Source organism: Vulpes lagopus, chromosome 8 (assembly GCF_018345385.1).
Source record: "Vulpes lagopus strain Blue_001 chromosome 8, ASM1834538v1, whole genome shotgun sequence".
Lineage (NCBI taxonomy): Eukaryota > Metazoa > Chordata > Mammalia > Carnivora > Canidae > Vulpes > Vulpes lagopus.
In genome coordinates this window covers 125,500,508-125,519,621 of record NC_054831.1, presented here as the reverse complement: position 1 = coordinate 125,519,621, position 19,114 = coordinate 125,500,508, and the positions used below count along the sequence as shown (strand labels likewise).

General features: G+C 50.0%; 1 protein-coding gene across 1 annotated transcript; it reads right to left on the bottom strand.

The window, feature by feature from the left end:
* Positions 1–5,661: 5,661 nt before the first annotated feature.
* LACTBL1 (lactamase beta like 1) lies at positions 5,662–18,887 on the bottom strand. The gene is made up of 6 exons (XM_041767521.1): positions 18,764–18,887; positions 16,028–16,137; positions 14,055–14,212; positions 12,827–13,065; positions 7,769–7,874; positions 5,662–6,643 (listed from the first exon to the last, which is right to left on the bottom strand). Exons 1-6 carry the CDS (start codon positions 18,810–18,812, stop codon positions 5,662–5,664), a joined length of 1,644 nt encoding a protein of 547 aa, XP_041623455.1. The 5' UTR covers positions 18,813–18,887.
* Positions 18,888–19,114: the final 227 nt, after the last annotated feature.

Below are 19,114 nucleotides of genomic sequence, written 5' to 3'. Positions count from 1 at the left end.
TTAGAACCCAGGTGGTCTGTTCCAAAACTGGGCTGTCTCATATCCCTACACACTTGGGCACAAAGCTATACTCACATACACAACAGAAGATACACACTTACAAATACACATATGGACAAGCACTCCAGACACAAACATGCACATGTATGCACACAGAAATACAGGTACAAACATACAGGTGTGTCTGTGCTAATTATTATGCCCCTGGTGCTAACACACTGCCTGGCACACAGCAGGCACTCAGAAAATATTTCTAAATGAATCAATACCCTCATGCCCCATACACATTCCTTCCATAAAGACATATGAATATGAGTGTATGGATTCTCAGTCATGGAGGGACTGATGCAGCAGGTTAAGAGCACAGTCTTCCCATTCAGGCAGATGACAGTTCAAATCCTATCTCTGCCACTAATGCTGTCTGACATAAGAGGAAGTTGCTTCACCTTTCTGAGCCTCAATGTCACCACCTAGAAAATGGAGATTCATTACTTACTGAACCGATATTTATTGACTGCCTTCAAGTGATGGTCAGTTCACCAGGTGCTGGAAATACAGCAGACATAGCTTTACAAAAATCATCAATTGGGGTGCCTGGGTGGCTCAGTCGGTTAAGGGTCCAACTCTTGGGTTCAGCTCAGGTCATGATCTCAGGGTCATGGGATCTTGACCTGCATCAGGCAGGCTCCACGCTCAGCACAGAGTCTGCTTGAAATTCTCTCCTCTGCCTCTCCTCCTGCTCATGCTCTCTCTCTCTCTCTCTCTCAAATAAATAAATACAATCCTCTAAAAAAATTATCAATTTGCAAAAATGGGGTGGTCAAGGAAGGCCTCACTGAGAAGGTGATGGATGAGTAAACATCAAAGAGAAGAGAGGAGTGGTTCTCAGAGAAAGAACTGTAGAGGCAGAGGAGACAGCGAGAGCAAAGGCCGAGGACACCTGGCATGTTCAAGGAGCAGCGAGGAAGCCAAGGTGACCGAGGGTGAGAGAACAAGAGGAGAGTGGAAAGAACAGGGGTCCTCCACAGGCCATGGTATAGACTTCAACTTTTCTTTGAATGAGATGAAAGCCCGGACAGTGTTTGAGAATACAGGTGCCATGATATGACTTTTAAAAGGATCATTCTGAGTGCTCTGGAGAATGATGGCTGGGAGTATATTAGTTAGGGTTCTCCAGAGAAACAGAACCACTAGGATATATATTAGGAGATTTATTTCGAAGAATTGGCTTACATGATTTGGCTAGCAAATCCAAACTCTGGAGTTGGGGCTGGTAGGCTGGAAACTCTCAGGCAGGAGCCGATGCCACATCCAGAGGCAGATTCCCTCCTCCTTGGGAACCACAGTTTTGCTCTTCAGGCCTTGCACTGATTGGATGAGGCCCACCCAGATTTTTGACAGTAATCTCCTCTACCTAAAGTCCACTGACTGCAGATGTTAACTGCATCTGCAAAATACCTTCATGGCAACATCCAGATGAGTGTTTGAATAATTGAGTATTTACCCTCGTCACGCTGACACAGAAAACTACCCACCACAGGGTGGGGGGGCGGGCGGGTGGAAGTGGGGAGACAGGGAATTGCTATAATAAACCTGGAGGGAGAGGATGATGGCTTGGAAAAGGCGAGAAGAGCAGAGGTGATGAGAAGAGATTGGATTCTGGACACGGTAAAGGTAAGCCAACATGACTTGTGGATGGAATGGATGTGAGAGAAAGTGGGGATCCAGGAGTCTGCCCTGAGCAACAGCAAAGACAGAGCTGCCACTACCTGAGTTGGACAGACTACAAGAGGAACTGGTCTGGAGGTGAGACTAAGGTTCCCTTTGGGACATTAGGTAGAAATGCCTCCTAAACACCAAGTAGGCAGTTGGACACATGAGTCTGGAGTCAGGGGAGTAGTCGGGGTAGAGACACAAATTAGGGAGTGAAGGGGTTTGGCCAAGGAAGTATGATAAAGCCAGAAAAGGACAAAGACACAATGACAATGACCCGTGTGCCAAAGCTGTGCAGACAACGAGATACCACCACACACCTGTTAAGAGGATGAAAAGACAAGCCGCAGACTAGAACATATTTGCAAACTAGGGACCAGTATCTAGAAATGCAAAGAACTCCCAAAACTACAATTTCTTAAAATGTCCAGTCAGGAAATGGGCAAAAGACATAAAGAGACATTTCACTGGAGAGGATATATGGATTGGGAGGAAAAAAAAAAAAAACACATGAAAACAAATTCAATTCAACCTCATTCATTATCGAGGATCCCTGGGGGGATCCCTGGGTGGCTCAGCAGTTTGGCGCCTGCCTTTGGCCCAGGGCGTGATCCTGGAGTCCCGGGATCGAGTCCCACTTCGGGCTCCCTGCATGGAGCCTGCTTCTCCCTCTGCCTGTGTCTCTGCCTCTCTCTCTCTCTCTCTCTCTATGTCTATCATAAATAAATAAATCTTTAAAAAAAAAAAAAAACCTCATTCATTATCAAGAAATTAGAATTACAAAAAAAAGAAAGAGAGAAGAAAGAAAGAAAGAAAGAAAGAAAGAAAGAAGAAAGAAAGAGATTACAGTTACGAAAATAATGATAATGACAATACCAAAAGATGGCACAAATGTGGGGAAGCTAAAAAAAAAAAAAAGAAAAAGAAAAATGAAGGAAACCAAATCACTCATATATTGCTGATTGGAATACAAAATGGTACAGTCACTCTGAAAAACAGTTTGACGAGTTTCTTAAACACAAAACAAAACAAGACAAAACAAAAGCAAATGACTACCATTCAACTCATCGGTTGCACTCCTGGGCATTCATCCCAGAGAAATAAAAACTTATGTTCACACAGATACCTGTAAACAAAGGTTAATAGCAGCTTTATTTGCAATAGCCTAACACTGGAAATAAGCCAGGTGTCTTTCATCAAGTGAATAGCTAAATAAACTGTGGCCCATCCATACCATGCAACCATTACTCTATAACAAAAAGACAAAAGCTGTTGGTACTTGCAACAACTTGAATAAATCTCCAGAGAATTATGCTGAGTGAAAAAAAAATCCCCCAAAATCATATACTGTATGGCTCCATACATATAGTATTCTTAAAATGGCAAAATTACAGAAATGGAAACCAGATTGGTGGTTGCTAGGAGTTAAGGAGGAGGTGGGGTTGGTAAGCAAGTGGGCACAGCCAGAAAAGGGCACCATGAGGGATTCTTGTCCTGATGAAAATGTTCTGTATCCTCACTCTATCAATGCCAATTATTGCTTATGCTATTGTAACTATAGTTTGGCAAGATGCTTTCATTGGAGGAAACTGAGTAAAAGGTACATGAGTTATTTCGTAGAGCTGCATGTGAATCTACAATTACCTCAAAATAAAGAGGTTAATTTTTTTAAAGGACATGCAAAAGACAAGCCTAAGTTTTGTATTGGATCCAACAGGCATAAAATTCATCCAAATGTTACAACTTCTGCTCTTCACCAAAAGACATCATTAGGAGAGAAACTGGAAAGGCAAACCAAAGACCAAGGGAATATATTTGCAATACCTGATCTGACAAAGCACTTGCGTCCAGAGCATATAGAGAACTTTTACAATATGAGGACTACAATGCCATTGAAACCAGGTGAGCTAGGACTTCACAACCTCCAGCATGCCTAAAGTTGAAAAGACTGACAATGCTAAGTTTTTAAAAGCTGTGGAGCAACCGAAGTGTCACATTTTGCTGCTGGACATCCAGACAATGCAAGTGCTCTGGAAAACTGCACGACTTACCTATTTACCAAGAGAAATGAAAGCATGTATTCACAAAAAGACTTATACAGGAATGCTTTTTCCTTATAGCCCAAATCTGGAAACAACCCAAATGTCCATCAACAGGTGAATGAATAAGCAAATGTGGTACCCATACAATGGAATGCTACTTAGCAATAAAAAGAAACAAACTGGGGATCCCTGGGTGGCTCAGCGGTTTAGCACCTGCCTTCCACCGGGGGCGTGATCCTGGAGTCCTGGGATCGAGTCCCACATCGGGCTCCCTGCCTGGAGCCTGCTTCTCCCTCTGTCTGTGTCTCTGGCCCTCTCTTTCTCTCTGTGTCTCTCATGAATAACTAAATAAAATCTTAAAAAAAAAGAAAGCTTTAAAAAGAAACAAACTATTGTTAACCCGTAAAGACGTGGATTAACCTCAAAAACATCATGCTGGGGGGGGGAAAGACATACACAAAAGACTACACTGTATAATTCCATTTATATTAAATTCTAAAACAGGCAAAACTAATCCATAGTGACAAAAATAGATCAGTGGTTGCCTAGGGCTGGGTGCAGGGGAGGAGACTGACAGCAAAAGAAGTTTAGGGGATAATGGAAATTTTCTATATCTTGATTGTAATGAGCATAAATATTCGTCAACTCTGATAAGGTGTGCATTTCGTTTTATACAAATTAAAACTCAGTAGGGTCGATTTCTAAAAGACAAAATACAAACCCATATTTTGTCTTATATTCAACAGACACAAACATACTCTGGGCGCCTGGGTAACTCAGCCCCTTAAGCAACCCACTCTTGGTTCGGGGTCAGGTGGTGAGATTCGGGCTTAGCTTGGAGTCTGCTTGAGTTTCTCCCTCGCCTTCTGCCCCTCCCCCTGCTCACACGTGCTCTCTCCAATAAATAAATCTTTTTTTAAAAGTACGCCTTAGGGGGCACCTGGGTGGCTCAGTGGTTGGGCATCTGCCTTTGGCTCAGGGCGTGGTCCCAGGAGAGGTCTCTGCCTCTCTCTCTGTGTCTGTCATAAATACATAGATAAAATAGAAGAAGAAGAAGAAGAAGAAAAGAAGAAGAAGAAGAAGAAGAAGAAGAAGAAGAAGAAGAAGAAGGAGAAGGAGAAGAAGAAGAAGAAGAAGAAGAAGAAGAAGAAGAAGAAGAAGAAGAAGAAGAAGAAGAAGAAGAAGAAGGAGGAGGAGGAGGAAGGAAGAAAGATGAAGGAAGAATAAAGAAGAAGAAGAAGGAGGAGGAGGAGGAGGAGGAGGAGGAGGAGGAGGAAGGAAGGAAGGAAGAATGAAGAAGGAGGAGGAGGAAGAGGAAGGAAGGAAGGAAGGAAGGAAGGAAGGAAGGAAGAATAAAGAAGGAGGAGGAGGAGGAAGGAAGAATAAAGAAGAAGGAAGAATAAAGAAGGAGGAGGAGGAGGAAGAAGAAGGAGGAGGAGGAGGAGGAAGGAAGGAAGGAAGAATAAAGAAGAAGAAGGAGGAGGAGGAGGAGGAAGAAGGAAGAATAAAGAAGAAGGAAGAATAAAGAAGAAGGAGGGGGAGGAGGAAGAAGAAGGTACTCTGTCAACTTGCTAGGACAGTTTCTTTTTTTTTATTTTTTTAAGATTTTATTTATTTATTCATGATAGACATAGAGGGGGAGCGAGAGAGGCAGAGACACAGGCGGAGGGAGAAGCAGGCTCCACGCCGGGAGCCCGACGCGGGACTCGATCCCGGGACCCCAGGATCGCGCCCCGGGCCGAAGGCAGGCGCCGGACCGCCGAGCCACCCCGGGGCGCCCCCTCGCTAGGCCAGTTCCGAGATGCTCCCTCGCAGTGTGTGCACTTAACTCCTCCACCCCACGGGGAAGCAACCGCTCAAGCCCGGCGCGCTCCGCCAGCCGCGGGGACCCGAGGAGGCGGGCGCGTCACGGGGCCTGGAGCGCGGGCTTGCGCGGCAGCCGCAGCACCCGGTAGGTGTTGAGGCCCGGCACGTCGAAGCCGGGGCACAGCCCGTGGCGGTCCGGCGGGTAGAAGCGGACGAGCTGGCCGTGCTGCGCCTCGAGCGAGAGCCAGGCGTCCCCGAGGGGCAGCGCGCACGGGAACTCGCGCGCCACGTGCAGCTGGAAGACGCGGCCGCGCAGGTGGCGCAGCGCCAGGGTGCGGAAGGCGGGCGGCACGAGCGCCCCCACGCGGGGCCCGAACTGGCGCAGGCGCAGCTCGCCCGCCGGCCCGGGGCGCACCTCGTAGAAGGTCAGGTTGGCGAAGGTGAAGTAGCCGGCGAAGGGGCGCGCGCTGGGCGGCGGGGCGGGCCGGGGCTCGGCCTCGCGAAGGGCCCTCTCCAGGGCGGGCAGCAGCGCGTCGTAGGCCCGCGCCACCAGGTCGCGCCCGGGGGGCCGCGGCCCGGCCAGCAGCAGCACGAGGCCCAGGCGCAGCGGCGGCACGAGCGCGAGGGTGGCCGCGTAGCCGTCCAGGTCGCCGTCCTTGCGCACCACGCGGTAGCCCCGCTGCGCGTGGAACTCCCAGGGGGTGCCCGTCTCGTCGGCGAAGTAGGCGCCCGGGCAGGCCAGCAGCGGCGCCAGCAGGGCCTTGGCCGCGTCGGGCCGCAGCAGCCGCGGGGGCGCGCCGCCCAGGAGCGCGATGGCCAGCTTGGCCAGGTCGGCGGGCGTCGAGTACATCTGCCCCGACGGCCGGTACCAGCCCAGGTCGTAGAGCGGCGCGGGCCGCCCGCTGCCGTAGAAGCCGGCCGCCAGGCGGGCGCGCACGGGCGGCGTGAGGTCGAAGCCCGTGTCCTCCATCCCCAGCGGCTCCAGCACGTTCTCCGACACCCAGCGCTGGTAGTCGCCCTGAGCCGTGTGCGCTGCCAGGACGTGGGCCAGGAGCGAGAAGGCCAGCGTGCTGTAATGGCACCTGCAGGAGGAAGGGCGGGAGCTGGGATGTGTGGCCCTCAGGAGCCCCGAGCCACCCACCCAGACTGTCTCGGACGCCACCCGAGCTTCTTCGTGGACTGGGTGCGGTTCAGGAGGAACCTGCCTCGCTGCATCCCACACGGTCAGACCCGGCAGACACTCCACCGGTCACTGCACACAAGTCACTCTCCTACCCCCTGGACACACCAAAAGCCAGAGAGGGGCGCAGAGAATTGCCCAGGGGCACACAGCAGCCTGGACTCGGCAATGCACCTGGGAAAAGTGGTAAACAAGTCTCATTGGTTCCTACACTTTAGTATGATTTATTTTTATCAAACGGAAAACTAGAGTCTCCGACTGTCGTGGGGTGAAAATGACAGGGAGCCAGGACTTCAAGGGGAACAAACAAATAGGAGGCGGGACTGGAGCCCTCCCTTCTCCCAAGCCCTACTGCATCCACTCCTCGTCTCATCAGCGTCCCATTTTAGTTCCATTATGGCACTTGGCAAAATCTGTATTTCTCTTGTTTATCTGTTCACTGATAAAAATGTCCGCTGTTCACTCAGAAGAATGCACACTACATGAGGAGCAGCCTGCTTTACATGTGTTCCCCGCTGTACCTCAACAGCTAGGTGCTGGGGGCGCCTGGGTGGTGGCTTAGTGGGTTAAGTGTCTGCCTTTGGCTCAGGTCATGATCCCGGGGTCCTGGGATGGGGCCCCATATCGGTTTCCCTGCTCAGCAGGGAGCATGCTTCTCCCTCTCCTCTGCCTGCTGCTCCTCCTGCTTGTGCTCTCTGTCAAATAAATAAGCAAAATCTAATAATAATAATAATAATAATAATAATAAAGCTAGGTGCTATATCTCAGTTGAGTAGATGCTCAAAAAAAGTTGAGTTGATGTATTAACAGAATACAAGGTTCACACAGAACTGGACATGGGCCCAGCTTCCCCCTTGCCTTGTGCCGCCTGTCTGGGCCTGTCTTCCCAGCTGTGGAACAGGAGATGCGTTCAGGGATCCCTGAGGATCCAGCTCTCTACGATGAGGTGACACAGGCTCTCTCCTAGGAGGGGTATGTCGCCTTGGGAGGTTCCTAATGTTGTCGGGGCATCAGACACACTCCTCACCTGGTTCCCGGGTCTGCCACCAGCACATCATCCTTGAGCAGGTTCAGGGCCTCCTGGGTGCTGCCCCTCCACAGCAGTGAAGTGGACCGGAGCCTTCTAGGCAGCCCTGGGGAAGAGCAGTGATCAGACCTGCTGGGCCAGCTGGAAGTGGGTCCCTGGGTGCACTCCCTCCCCCACCTTCCATGAATTGAAAGATAAGGACCACAAAACCACTTTAAAAAAAGAAGAGGAGGGATCCCTGGGTGGCGCAGCGGTTTGGCGCCTGCCTTTGGCCCAGGGCGCAATCCTGGAGACCTGGGATCGAATCCCACGTCGGGCTCCCTGCATGGAGCCTGCTTCTCCCTCTGCCTGTGTCTCTGCCTTTCTCTCTTTCTTTTTTTTTTTTTTTTTTTTTTTTTTTTTTTTTTTAATTTTTTTTTTTTTTTAAATTTCTTATTTATTTATGATAGTCACAGAGAGAGAGAGGCAGAGGCAGAGACACAGGCGGAGGGAGAAGCAGGCTCCATGCACCGGGAGCCCGATGTGGGATTCGATCCCGGGTCTCCAGGATCGCGCCCTGGGCCAAAGGCAGGCGCCAAACCACTGCGCCACCCAGGGATCCCCCTTTCTCTCTTTCTCTCTCTGTGACTATCATAAATAAATAAAAATTTAAAAAATTAAAAATAAAAAAATAAAAAAAGAAGAGGGCAGACCCGGTGGCTCAGCGGTTTAGCGCCGCCTTCAGCCCAGGGTGTGATCCTGGAGTCCCGGGATCAAGTCCCACATCAGACTCCCTTCATGGAGCCTGCTTGTGTCTCTGCCCCATTCTTTCTCTCTCTCTCTCTCTCTCTCTCTCTCTCTCATCAATAAATAAACAAAATCTTTAAAGAAGAAGAAGCAGAAGAAGTCGTCCAGCATGGACTCTAATCCTGGCTGTGTTTTCCTGGGCAAGTCACTTAACTCTCTGAGCTCCAGTCCTCTCATCTGTAACACGAGGGAAATAATTTCCTATATCATAGGGCTCATTTGAGGATTAGTTGAAATAAAATACTTAGCATAGGGTGACTAAGACCTGGCTTAGCACAGGTGGCTCAGACCTGTCTTCGGCTCAGGTCATGATACCAGGGTCCTGGGATTGAGCCGTGCATTGGGCTCCCTGCTCAGTGGGAGTCTGCTTCTGCCTCTGCCCCTCCCCCCATTCTTGTGCTCGCTCGCTCTCTCATTCTCTCTCTCTCTCTCTCTCTCTCTCTCAAATAAATAAAAAAATTTTTAAAAATGTTTAGCATGGGGTCTGGTCGCAGTAACAGTTTCAAAAATAATTGTCATCAACCATAGAGGTCTGATTCCACAAAATTCTTGAGGTCCGTACTCAAACAGGTTTTGTGGAACTGACTCCTCTGCCCACTTGGAATTTACTGTTTATTGGATGCAACCAGTCTTGGAAGGATCACAAGACTGGGCTTCTTTCCATCCTTCCAATCAATAGGTTTCAAGCATCCCTTTTGTTTCAAGGATTGTTCTGGGACCTGGAGGTTCTGTAGTGAGCAGGATAAAGTCCCTGCCCACAAGGAGTTTCTATTCAAGTGAAGGGGAAGATAATAAATAAATACTCATGCTGTGGGGAAAAATAATTGCATGTAAGAAGGGAGGGATTGTTATTTATCCAAGGTGACCAGAGGAAGTCCTCACAGAGAAGGTGACCCTTGAGAGGTGAAAGCTGGAGGAGGTGAGGGGGAGAGCCATGCAGCAGTGTGAGGAAAGAGTGTCTCCCACAGAAGGAACAGCTAATGCAGAGGCCCTGAGTCAACAGTGCCTGGCATGTTTGGGGACCAGTGTGGAACAGCCAAAGTGGCTGAAGAAGAGTGAGAAGAGGGAGACTTTGGAGCTGAGAGATATAGGGATATGCCATGGGGTGCTAGAGGGTGCTAGAAGGACTTAACTTTTTCTCTGAGTGGGATGTGACCACTGCAGGGGTTTTAAGCAGAGAACTGACCTATATTTTATCAGGGTTGCTCTAGTTGCTGTTTGAAAACAGACTTTTGAGGGGCAGGGGCAGAAGCAAGGAAGTCTGTAAGAAGACTTGAAAATCCATGTTTAATTGATGGTGGCTTAGACTTGGGTGCTAGCAGTGGAGATGGTGAGGAGTGGTTGGATTCTGGATATATTTTGAGTGGGGACCCAACAGAATTTACTATTGGAGGAGATTTGGAGGGTGTGGGGATTGGAGATATCAGGGGTGACTCAGAGCTTTTTTGGCTCAAGCAACTGGGAGATGAAGTCTGGAGTCCTGAGTTTAAGTTCTGACTCTAACTCTGGTAAGTCTTTTTTTTCTTTTCTTTTCTTTTCTTCTTCTTTTTTTTTTATTGGAAAGGGGAGGGGCAGAGGTGGAGAGAGAGAATCAAGCAGGCTCCACGCCCAGCACAGAGCCCAATATGGAGCTCAGTCCCACAACTCTGAGATCATGACCTGAGCTGAAATCGAGAATCGGTTGCTTAACTGACTGAGCCACCCAGGCACCCCCTGACTCTGGCACTTCTTGCTGTGCGACCTAAAACCGTGTACTTTACCTCTCTAGGCCTCTACTTGCCCATCTTTAAGTGGGCTTAAGCACCTGCAGTGGTTTCCCTGTGAGGTTTGGAAGGCTTAACCTGGAGAATGGATGAAAAGCTCCAGGAATGGGAGAGAGTTCATAGATTATAGTGCGAGTCCATCACGAAAGACTTTGAGAGCCTAGAACAGAGTTGTTCAGGCAGCCACTGGCTCAGCTGGGCCCCTGAGACTGTAGGAGAAGATGTGTAGAATGTTTTAAAACTGACCAAGCACTTGGTGCTTGGGTCCCTGGGTATGGATTAAAGAAGAATCCACAACACACCCCTAGAGGGAGCGCTAGAGTCAGAGTTACAACCGGGGTGGATTTAACAGGAGGCTGGAGGAGCCCAAGCTTCAAGGTTCCTCACCCGCATGGCCCCTTCCAAGGCCTGTATCTAATTTTGAATTTTTAATGATGTACCCTTAAAAAGGACCCCCAGAATTACATCCACATCAGACCCCACTGAACCTAGGTCTAACCCTGGCTATATAATAACCAAAGCTACCCTGACAAGTACTTGCTGTGTGCCAGGTGCTCTGCTAAGTGTTTTATACTCATTAGCTCATTTAATCCCCACTAATTATGTAAATGGAAGAGAAACATAGAGCTCAGAGAAGCTAAATGACTTGCCAGAGATCACACAGCTGGGAAGGGCAGGGCTGGAATTTCAGTGCTTGTGCCCTTAACCACTGGGCCGCCTTCCCTCCAGAAGACTGATCCTGGGGCGCCAGGGTGGCTCAGTCGGTTGAGCATCTGCCTTCAGCTCAGGTCATGATCCTGGGGTCCTGGGATTGAGCCCTGCATTGCGCTCCCTACTCAGCGGGGAGTCTGCTTTTCTCTCTCCCTCTGCCCCTCCCCCTGCTCACTCTCTCTCTCAAATAAATAAATAGACTCTTTTAAAGAAAAAAAAAAAAAGAGGAAGGGACACCTGGGGTGGCTCAGCAGTTGAGTGTCTGCCTTTGGCTCAGGGCGTGATCCTGGCGTCCAGGAATCAAGTCCCACATCAGGCTTCCTGCAGGGAGCCTGCTTCTCCCTCTGCCTCTGTCTCTGCCTCTCTCTGTGTCTCTAATGAATAAATAAGTAAAATCTTTAAAGAAGAAGACGACAACGATGACTGATCCTGTCCTGCCTGAATTAATTTGGGAGGCTCCACCCTCTCGCTGAGCCTTGGGGACGCTATCTGGGCTCAGAAGAGATAACCAGGCATGTCCATTGACTGAGACCTCAGGCCTTTCGAGATGATAGAATGGCAGGTATGTGTATATTCATTAGGTTTACATAAGTGTGTTATATAATATGTACATTATACATTCTTACCTATATACATTCATGCACAAGTATGCACTAAATGTGTGTATTATTTTATCCATATTTTATTCATATGGTAGCATATAATATACTGTTTGAGCTTTTTCCTTACTTATATTAACATTGTGTCTTATTCCATCTCAGTACATAAAGAACATTTTTTCTGGGGCTACATCTTGATTGTATACCCCTATCCTATCTTTAAGTGTCTCCACTTTTCACTATTACAAACAGGGCTGTAATGAATGTGTGCCTACCTCATAACACTCACGTGTGAATGCTTCTGTAGAAGAATTTCCTACAAGAGTAATTGCTGAGTCAAAGGATATATACATTTTAAATTGTGATAAATGTTATCAATTGTCCCCCATACAGGTTGCACCAATTTAAGTTCCCACCACGGATGGATAAGAGGGCCTCCTATTTCAGCATTAACCTCACCAACTTAGTACACTCACCATTTTGGCCTTTGCCAGCCTGATGATGGGGGGGGGGTGTTTTGTTCAATGGTTTTAATTTGCACATATTTTGTTATGAATGAGGTTGATCATCATTTTAGTAGTCATAAGGGCCATTTGTACTTTTCTGTGAGCTGTCTGTTCTGTTCCTGTTCTTCAGCCATTTTTCTGTTGGGTTGTTGGTCTTGGTATTGACTTGTAGGCAATCTTTGTATATTGAGGGAAATTAGGTCTTCAGTATAGAACTGAGTACAAATAATTGGCTTGTCCTTGACCTAATAAGCAGATCTTGCCTTTCAACCTGCCACCTGATCTTGATTTGTCCCTTTGATCTAAACTCTCAGATTTCTTTTTTTTTTACAGAAATTTTCTTTGCAGATACTTTTTTTTAAGATTTTATTTATTTATTCATGCGAAACACAGAGAGGAGAGAGAGAGGCAGAGACACAGGCAAAGGGAGAAGCAGGCTCCATGCAGGGAGCCCGAGTGGGATTTGATCCCGGGTCTCCAGGATCACGCCCTGGGCTGAAGGTGGCGCTAAACCACTGAGCCACCTGGACTGCCCCTAAACTCCCAGATTTCACCTCAGCTTTTACCTCACCAGATCTATCTACCCCTGGCCCACCATCCAGGGCAGGTGAGAGGGTGGTATGGCCAGCCTGGCTGGGTGAGAACTCACCTGAAATAGTTTGGGTTGAGCTGGGGAAGTTCAGAGCTGCTCACCTGAGAGCTGGCTGGCCATCCTTCGGAGGGTGACCGATGAAGGCCTTGGGGCTGGGCCCACCTCCTCCAGCCCGTCCATCAGGCTCTGTTGTCCAGGGGCTGACGCCATGCCCAGCGGATTGTTGATGGTGAAGGTGCTGACATAGCGCTCCAGAGGGTCATCTAGGGAGGCCACGATGCCCTCCTCCCAAAGCCGGTATAGCATGAGGACCGGAAAGATCTTGGAGAGGCTGGAGATCCTGGACAGTGTTAAGGGCACGAGGGTGCAGAGGAATGCGGTTGGCCCCACCACCCACATCCACCCTGCACCTCCATGCCCCAACTCTGTAGTGTTCTAGGAAAGCACTGAGCCCACCCATGCCCAGGCCCTCAGTCAGAAATCCACCAGCCTCTGTAGAACTGCCTTTGGGATGTTTGAGAATGTACCACAGTGGTGGGTGGACACTCTTGAGCACCCACCCCATGTCAGGCCATAACCCAGGCCCTTCCCACTCTGGAACAGACGTGGGTTGGGACCATACCTCTGCCTCACACTGGCCAAGTGGTCTTGGGCAAGTATTAGATCTTTCTGAGATTCAGTTTCACTGTCCATTTCACAGGTGGTAGGAGAGATTGAATGAGATTGGGCAACAAACCGGGCAGGTACGTAGTAAGTGTTCAGCGGTGACAGCAAATAGAATTGTTGGCCCCATGCCTGGCACACAGCAGGTGCAGTGTGACTGGAACCTCTGTAGTCCTTACAGTATCTCTGGGAGTGAGTATGTTCACTATGCATGGGCAGCTTTAGGGATCCCACAGGCAGCACCTAGGCAGAGAGACTCTGGATGTGCAGCAGAGGGTCCCACGTTTCTTCCGTCTGGACCACTGCTGCCAGCTGACAGGGATCAGGGGCAAGGACCCAGGAACTGGTTATAGTCCCTTTGTGGCAGATAGAAGGGACTGGGGGTGGGACACAGGGAAACTTTTCTGGTTAGGGAGGTTTTGAGCTCCTCAGAACTCTCCGGAAGGAATTTCTTCCTGACCTCTTACCACCATGGTGTGATGTTGGGCACTCTCTGGTCCACTCTGGACCTCAGTCTCCTCATCTATAAAATCGTCAGGACTTCATAAAGGCCCCTGGCAGTGTGAACCCTAGCCATGGTTCTCTTGAGTCCCCCGATCTCCTAGGTCTCCCCTGTCCTCCCATCCCTGCCCTGCTCCACAGGACCCTGGAGGTCACCCGGCTGACCGGTACATGGTGTACTCGTTGGGGGGCCCAGAGGCCGGGTCTGAGCCATTCTTCTTCCCAAAGTTCCCAGTCCAGAGCACAGTGTCATTGTGGATGACAACGGCAGACACGGCAGCCAGGCCCGGGGCAGACAGCGCCTGACGCAGGATCCTGTCCACCTTGGAGGAAAGGAGCAGGAGGCTCAAGTACAGGCACAGAGACACACTCCACTCATTCTTCATGCCCTGCGCACTCCCACACCACACCCTGCACACAGCAGCCCTGGCCTGACTCCCCTCTGTTCTCTCCCCACTGTCACTGGAGCCTCCAGACCTCAGGTTCTCATACCCTCTGGGATGGGACCCCCATCCAGTTACAACCGGTGCAGCTCCACATGTGTTTTCTATGTAGGGCTTCCTCATGAAGATTTTTGTTCAAAGAAACATTTCTTTGGCGAAATGTAAAAAGAGGGAGGGGTTAAACTACTGATCTAGTGGAACCCCCTCTGATGCCCTAGAAGACCCCCAGGAGGCCTAGTCTCACCTCCTAATATTAGAGAAGTCACTATAGGAGGGCCCCTAGGCCCTCTTTGAACATTTATTGAAAAGACATTGTTTTCAATAATGAAATGCAGTGATGGTGAGAACTCCTAGGTTTGTTGGACTTTTGGAATGTGCCGGGTGTCATATAAAGTGATTTTCACGCATCGTTTCATTGAAGTCTCATAACAAGTTCAGTGCTCATTTCTCCCTGTCTTACAGATGAGAAGATTAAATCCATGAGATACAAAGTGACTTGCCGTAAGCAGCTAAAGGTTCATGGAGTCAGGGTTAGAAGCCCACGTGAAGGCCAGCCCTAGCTCCTAACTTACTGCTGGACCGGCCTGCCAGGTGATTACACAGATCTGGAACCCAGAGCTCCGTCCACCTGTGGTTCCCAGGCCGGTGCTAGCTTTGCCCCTGTGTGCCTCGGTGTCCTCCTCTGTAGACGGGGCCTCCCGAGGCATTCCTAGAAAGAAGCCACCATGCACTAGGTGCTCCCCAGAGGGCAGCCGTGGTTATCGTTGCTGCTCTGTTTTCATTACTATGACCCTGGAGCTTCCCAGCACCCTTCTGCTCCCTCTCCTCTGCTAACTTTGTCCTGTATTTGCAGACAGTGATGGTGTCTCCCTGCATTGGCTCACACCTTCTCCCACGTGGACACACATCACCCCCTGTCCCTTCAACTGTCCTGGACGCCTGTCCCGTCCCTGCGCCATGCTGCTGGCTCCTGTACTTCTGGTCATGTTTCATTTGTCCATTTGTCGGTCTCCTGATGTGAGTGGCCCAGGGTGTGGGGTCTGAGTGGCACAGGCTAGGACTGGCTGGCAGCCCCCTCTAGTGTTAGGCCATCATGCAGTCCTAAAAGGCATCATGGGGGGGTGGTTAATCGTATTGTGCTGGCCTCTGGGATAGGGGCTCTGTCCTCCTCGGTCCACCTCTGGCCCCGCCAGCCTGAAGTTCCCTGGAGTTCTCTGTGTGTCCCTTGCCTTCACTCTGCTGCCCCTGGGCCTATGCACATGCTGGCCCCTCAGCCCAGAGCATGCATGTCACTCCTCCAAGCTCCCTTGTCATGTGAATGTCACGTGAATCTATCCTCTAGGTATCTCCTACTTGTTCACGTCTTAGCTTAGACACCACTCCCTCCAGAAGCCTAGCCTGACCCCAAAGCCAATTCTTTGTATCCCTGCTTTCCCCAAACGTCCCCTATCCTCACTCTTTCCCGTGTTGTAGATGTTATTTGTGTTGACTTCTCTGTCACTTCTAGACTAGTAGCTTCTTTAGGGCAGGACACTATCTTCCTGCTATAGCCCTGGTGCCTAGCACAGAGTAGGTGCTCAAGAACTGTATGTTGAATGAATGCATGAATACCACTGCTAGCGCACAGGTTATGCCCTCCCCTTCATCACCCAGGCCGAGCCCACACACCCAGTCCCCTCTTGGGTCATCACTGACCTTTTCCAGGGCCTCCTTCAACACAGGGAGAGGGTGGGCCAGAGGCACAGGCTCAGGGTACCGGGGACACATTCTCACAGGGGCAGAGGTCACCTCTGGTCCCAAGGAACCTGGAAGGAACATCACATGGTGAGTGGGGGACAAAGATCAGGATAGGAGTCTAGGGGTCATCCTAGAAGAGGTGGGACGGTGGCAGCAAAGGGCAGAGCCGTGCCTCGGGGCCAGCCCTCCCAGCTGGCAGCAGCCTCCCCGGGAGATAGCAGGGCACAACGACCTGCTATGGGCAGCAAGGGGCAAAAGGCAGAGTCCGCCTAGGAAGAGAAGGGACAGTCCATGCCCACATGTGATGCTTGGCCTTCAAAATACCAATTAGGCCATGGTTCCTGGTTGGCAGCTCTTCTCTCTTACATGACTGGCATCCCCCCTCCATGTAGTCAGCTGCCTTAGAAAAATTCTGCCTCCTTGGGGCTGGCTCAGCCATGTCTGTCTACCTGTCTGTCTGTCTCTGCTTCCCCGATTCTGATCATATATTTGGGTGGAGAAGTGCACTTGGGCTCCACTTAGGGCTTCAGGCCTAAACCATAAGGGACAGTGCCTTCTGTCACCAGAGCTGTGGGGCCAAAATAGCAGGTTTCAGTCCCATTCTGCTTTGGTCCAGGAGTATGGCTTCCCGGGAACCTCAGGGGAGAAGATGTGGGCCCTGGCAGGACGGGGTTCAGGCCTACAGATCAATTGCAGCCGCTCCAGACCTCCCTGGGTCCTCGAAGAACATTGAGGAGCGGGGAGGGTGTAAGGGCCCCTAGGAGCTGCACCCTTCGTGAAGGCGTCCCCCCACTATGTCCCGAGGCGACCCAGAACTGAGAGCAGCCAGTATGTGGGAGGCTCATATGGCCATAAGTTCATCCAACTCCTCCCATCCAATTCCTCTTGAATCTGCCTGACTTTGCGACTTTGTCAGGATGAATTGTCTGGGTGCCTTCCAAAACTAGGCCTTGATCAGTTTGCTCCCTGGGAACACTGCCCCCTCGTGGATAAGCCTGGAATAGCGGCCATGGAGCAGGTGTGCACATAGAGGGACTTACCCAGGTGACTTGTCTCCTGAATTGAAAAGAGCCCAGGTTAGACCAGCAGCAGAACTGTCAGCAGGCCCAGAGAATCACGAGAAGTATAAATCACTTTGTTCCAAGCCAGTAGGTTTGGAACATTTTAATTACTTTTTAATTACTCAGCATTAGATAACCGATATGGTCCCAAACAGAAAAATTACAAACCTTGGGGAAGATCTCTCAACAAATCCCTGACATAGGTTTAATCATTGGAGTAGGGAGGTCTCAGCCAGTTTGTTTCACCTGGGACTCATGTATGGCTCAAGTCCAGGGCCCTGCAGTAATTTGCACCTGTACAAAAGGTCACCCAGGAATCTCAAAATGCAGATTTGAGGGGCACCTGGGTGGGTCACTCAGTTAAGCATCCAGCTCATGATCTCAGCTCAGGTCTTGATCTCAGGGTTATGAGTTCAAGCCCTATGCTGGGCTCCACACTGGGTATGGACCCTATTTTTAAAAATGCAGATTTGATTCAGTAGATAAGGGGTGGACCCAGGGCATCCTCATTTTTAACAGCCTCTCAGGTGGTACCCACACGAGGGAGAGGACTTCGATCACCATACTCAGTAGACCCAAGCAGGTCCATGAGCTGTTTGGTTCCCATTTGTGACAAATTAAGGAGAAGATTTGAAAACACGCATTTAGAAACTTCTATAGCAATTTGATGGAGTAATTATGTGTTGAATCTTAAAACCTGGGCTTCTATTTATAATCTTTTTTTCATTTAATTTCTCTTTCTTGTTTTCATTTAATTTCATTTGTATGTACCTTATTACAGCAGTACTGGTCTGCTTTGGATTGGTAGGTTGACAGTTTGAGAAGCATGGCCCTAGAGGACAGGCTGACCCACCTACTTGGGGACTGTTTGCTTTAGAGTCTAGGAAAACCCTGGTAAAGGAATTTACCCTAGAAAGAATGGGTTGGGTGGGAGAAGAAAAGGCCAGCAAGAAAATAAAAGGAGCCATTTCTGCAAAGTATCTCTGTGGGACTTTGGGAGCCCAGGCCACCGTGTTGAGCCTTGGGCATCTGTAACACAAGAGGACTGGAGAGAGGCATTCACCCCAGCTTCAGCAGAGAGCTGGGATTCTGGATTATTCAGGATCTCGACAGGTTGGAGGGCATAGGGGTTGCTATAGCAACAGAGGGCCTGATGGATATGCCCAGCAGTGGTGGCTCATTTGCCAAGCTTTGACCAGCCCCCAGATGGAGAGGCTCCAAGAAATGGCAGCGTCTATCCAAGGACACCTCATTGTTCCTCCCAGGGTCTTAGATCTAGCTGGGGGAGGATCTTTAAAGGGGTGTAGGGCCTGAAGATCCTACCATGAGGGCTGATCCTACCAGGCAAGAGAAACTCCATTTGCCCTTATTGGGGGACCCTGAATTTTACAGCCAGATCGGGTAGTTTAGGGAAACCCCTGTGGCACTGGGGTCCTCATTTTAGACATTAGAGCATCAAGACACAGAAAGATCATGTGAGTGTCCCAAAGCTACACAGCCAGTGAGGGTTGGAGTCAGAATAAAGGCCAGAGTTTGAGTCTTGGGGTCTTCTTACCCCTACACCTTCAGATCAGCTTACGGCCCACAGGACCCGCGGGTGGGGGGAGAAACTCAAGGATGCTTGTGCACTCACTGGTCTTCAGCTTGGGGAGGTGGTACTGCCATAGGAAGCAGCCGGTCATAACCACAGATAACAGGAAGAAGAAGCTGCAGGAAGCTGGGAAGAGCCACTTCTTTTCCACTTTCAGCAGGCGGGGCTGCCGGCCCACCTGGAAGGGGAAGGACACAGGGCGCAGCCCCCACGGTGGTCAGCCAGAGGGAGGAGAGAGAGGGACCCCCTACTATACCTTAGGTTCACCCAGACATCAGGAGAGCCCAGGGCGTGGGGGAAATATCACGCCCGGAAAACCAAGGTTCTTTCTAGGATGACCCCTTCAACACCGTGCCACACGTGTACCTCCGCACCTCTGGGCCTTTGCACAGC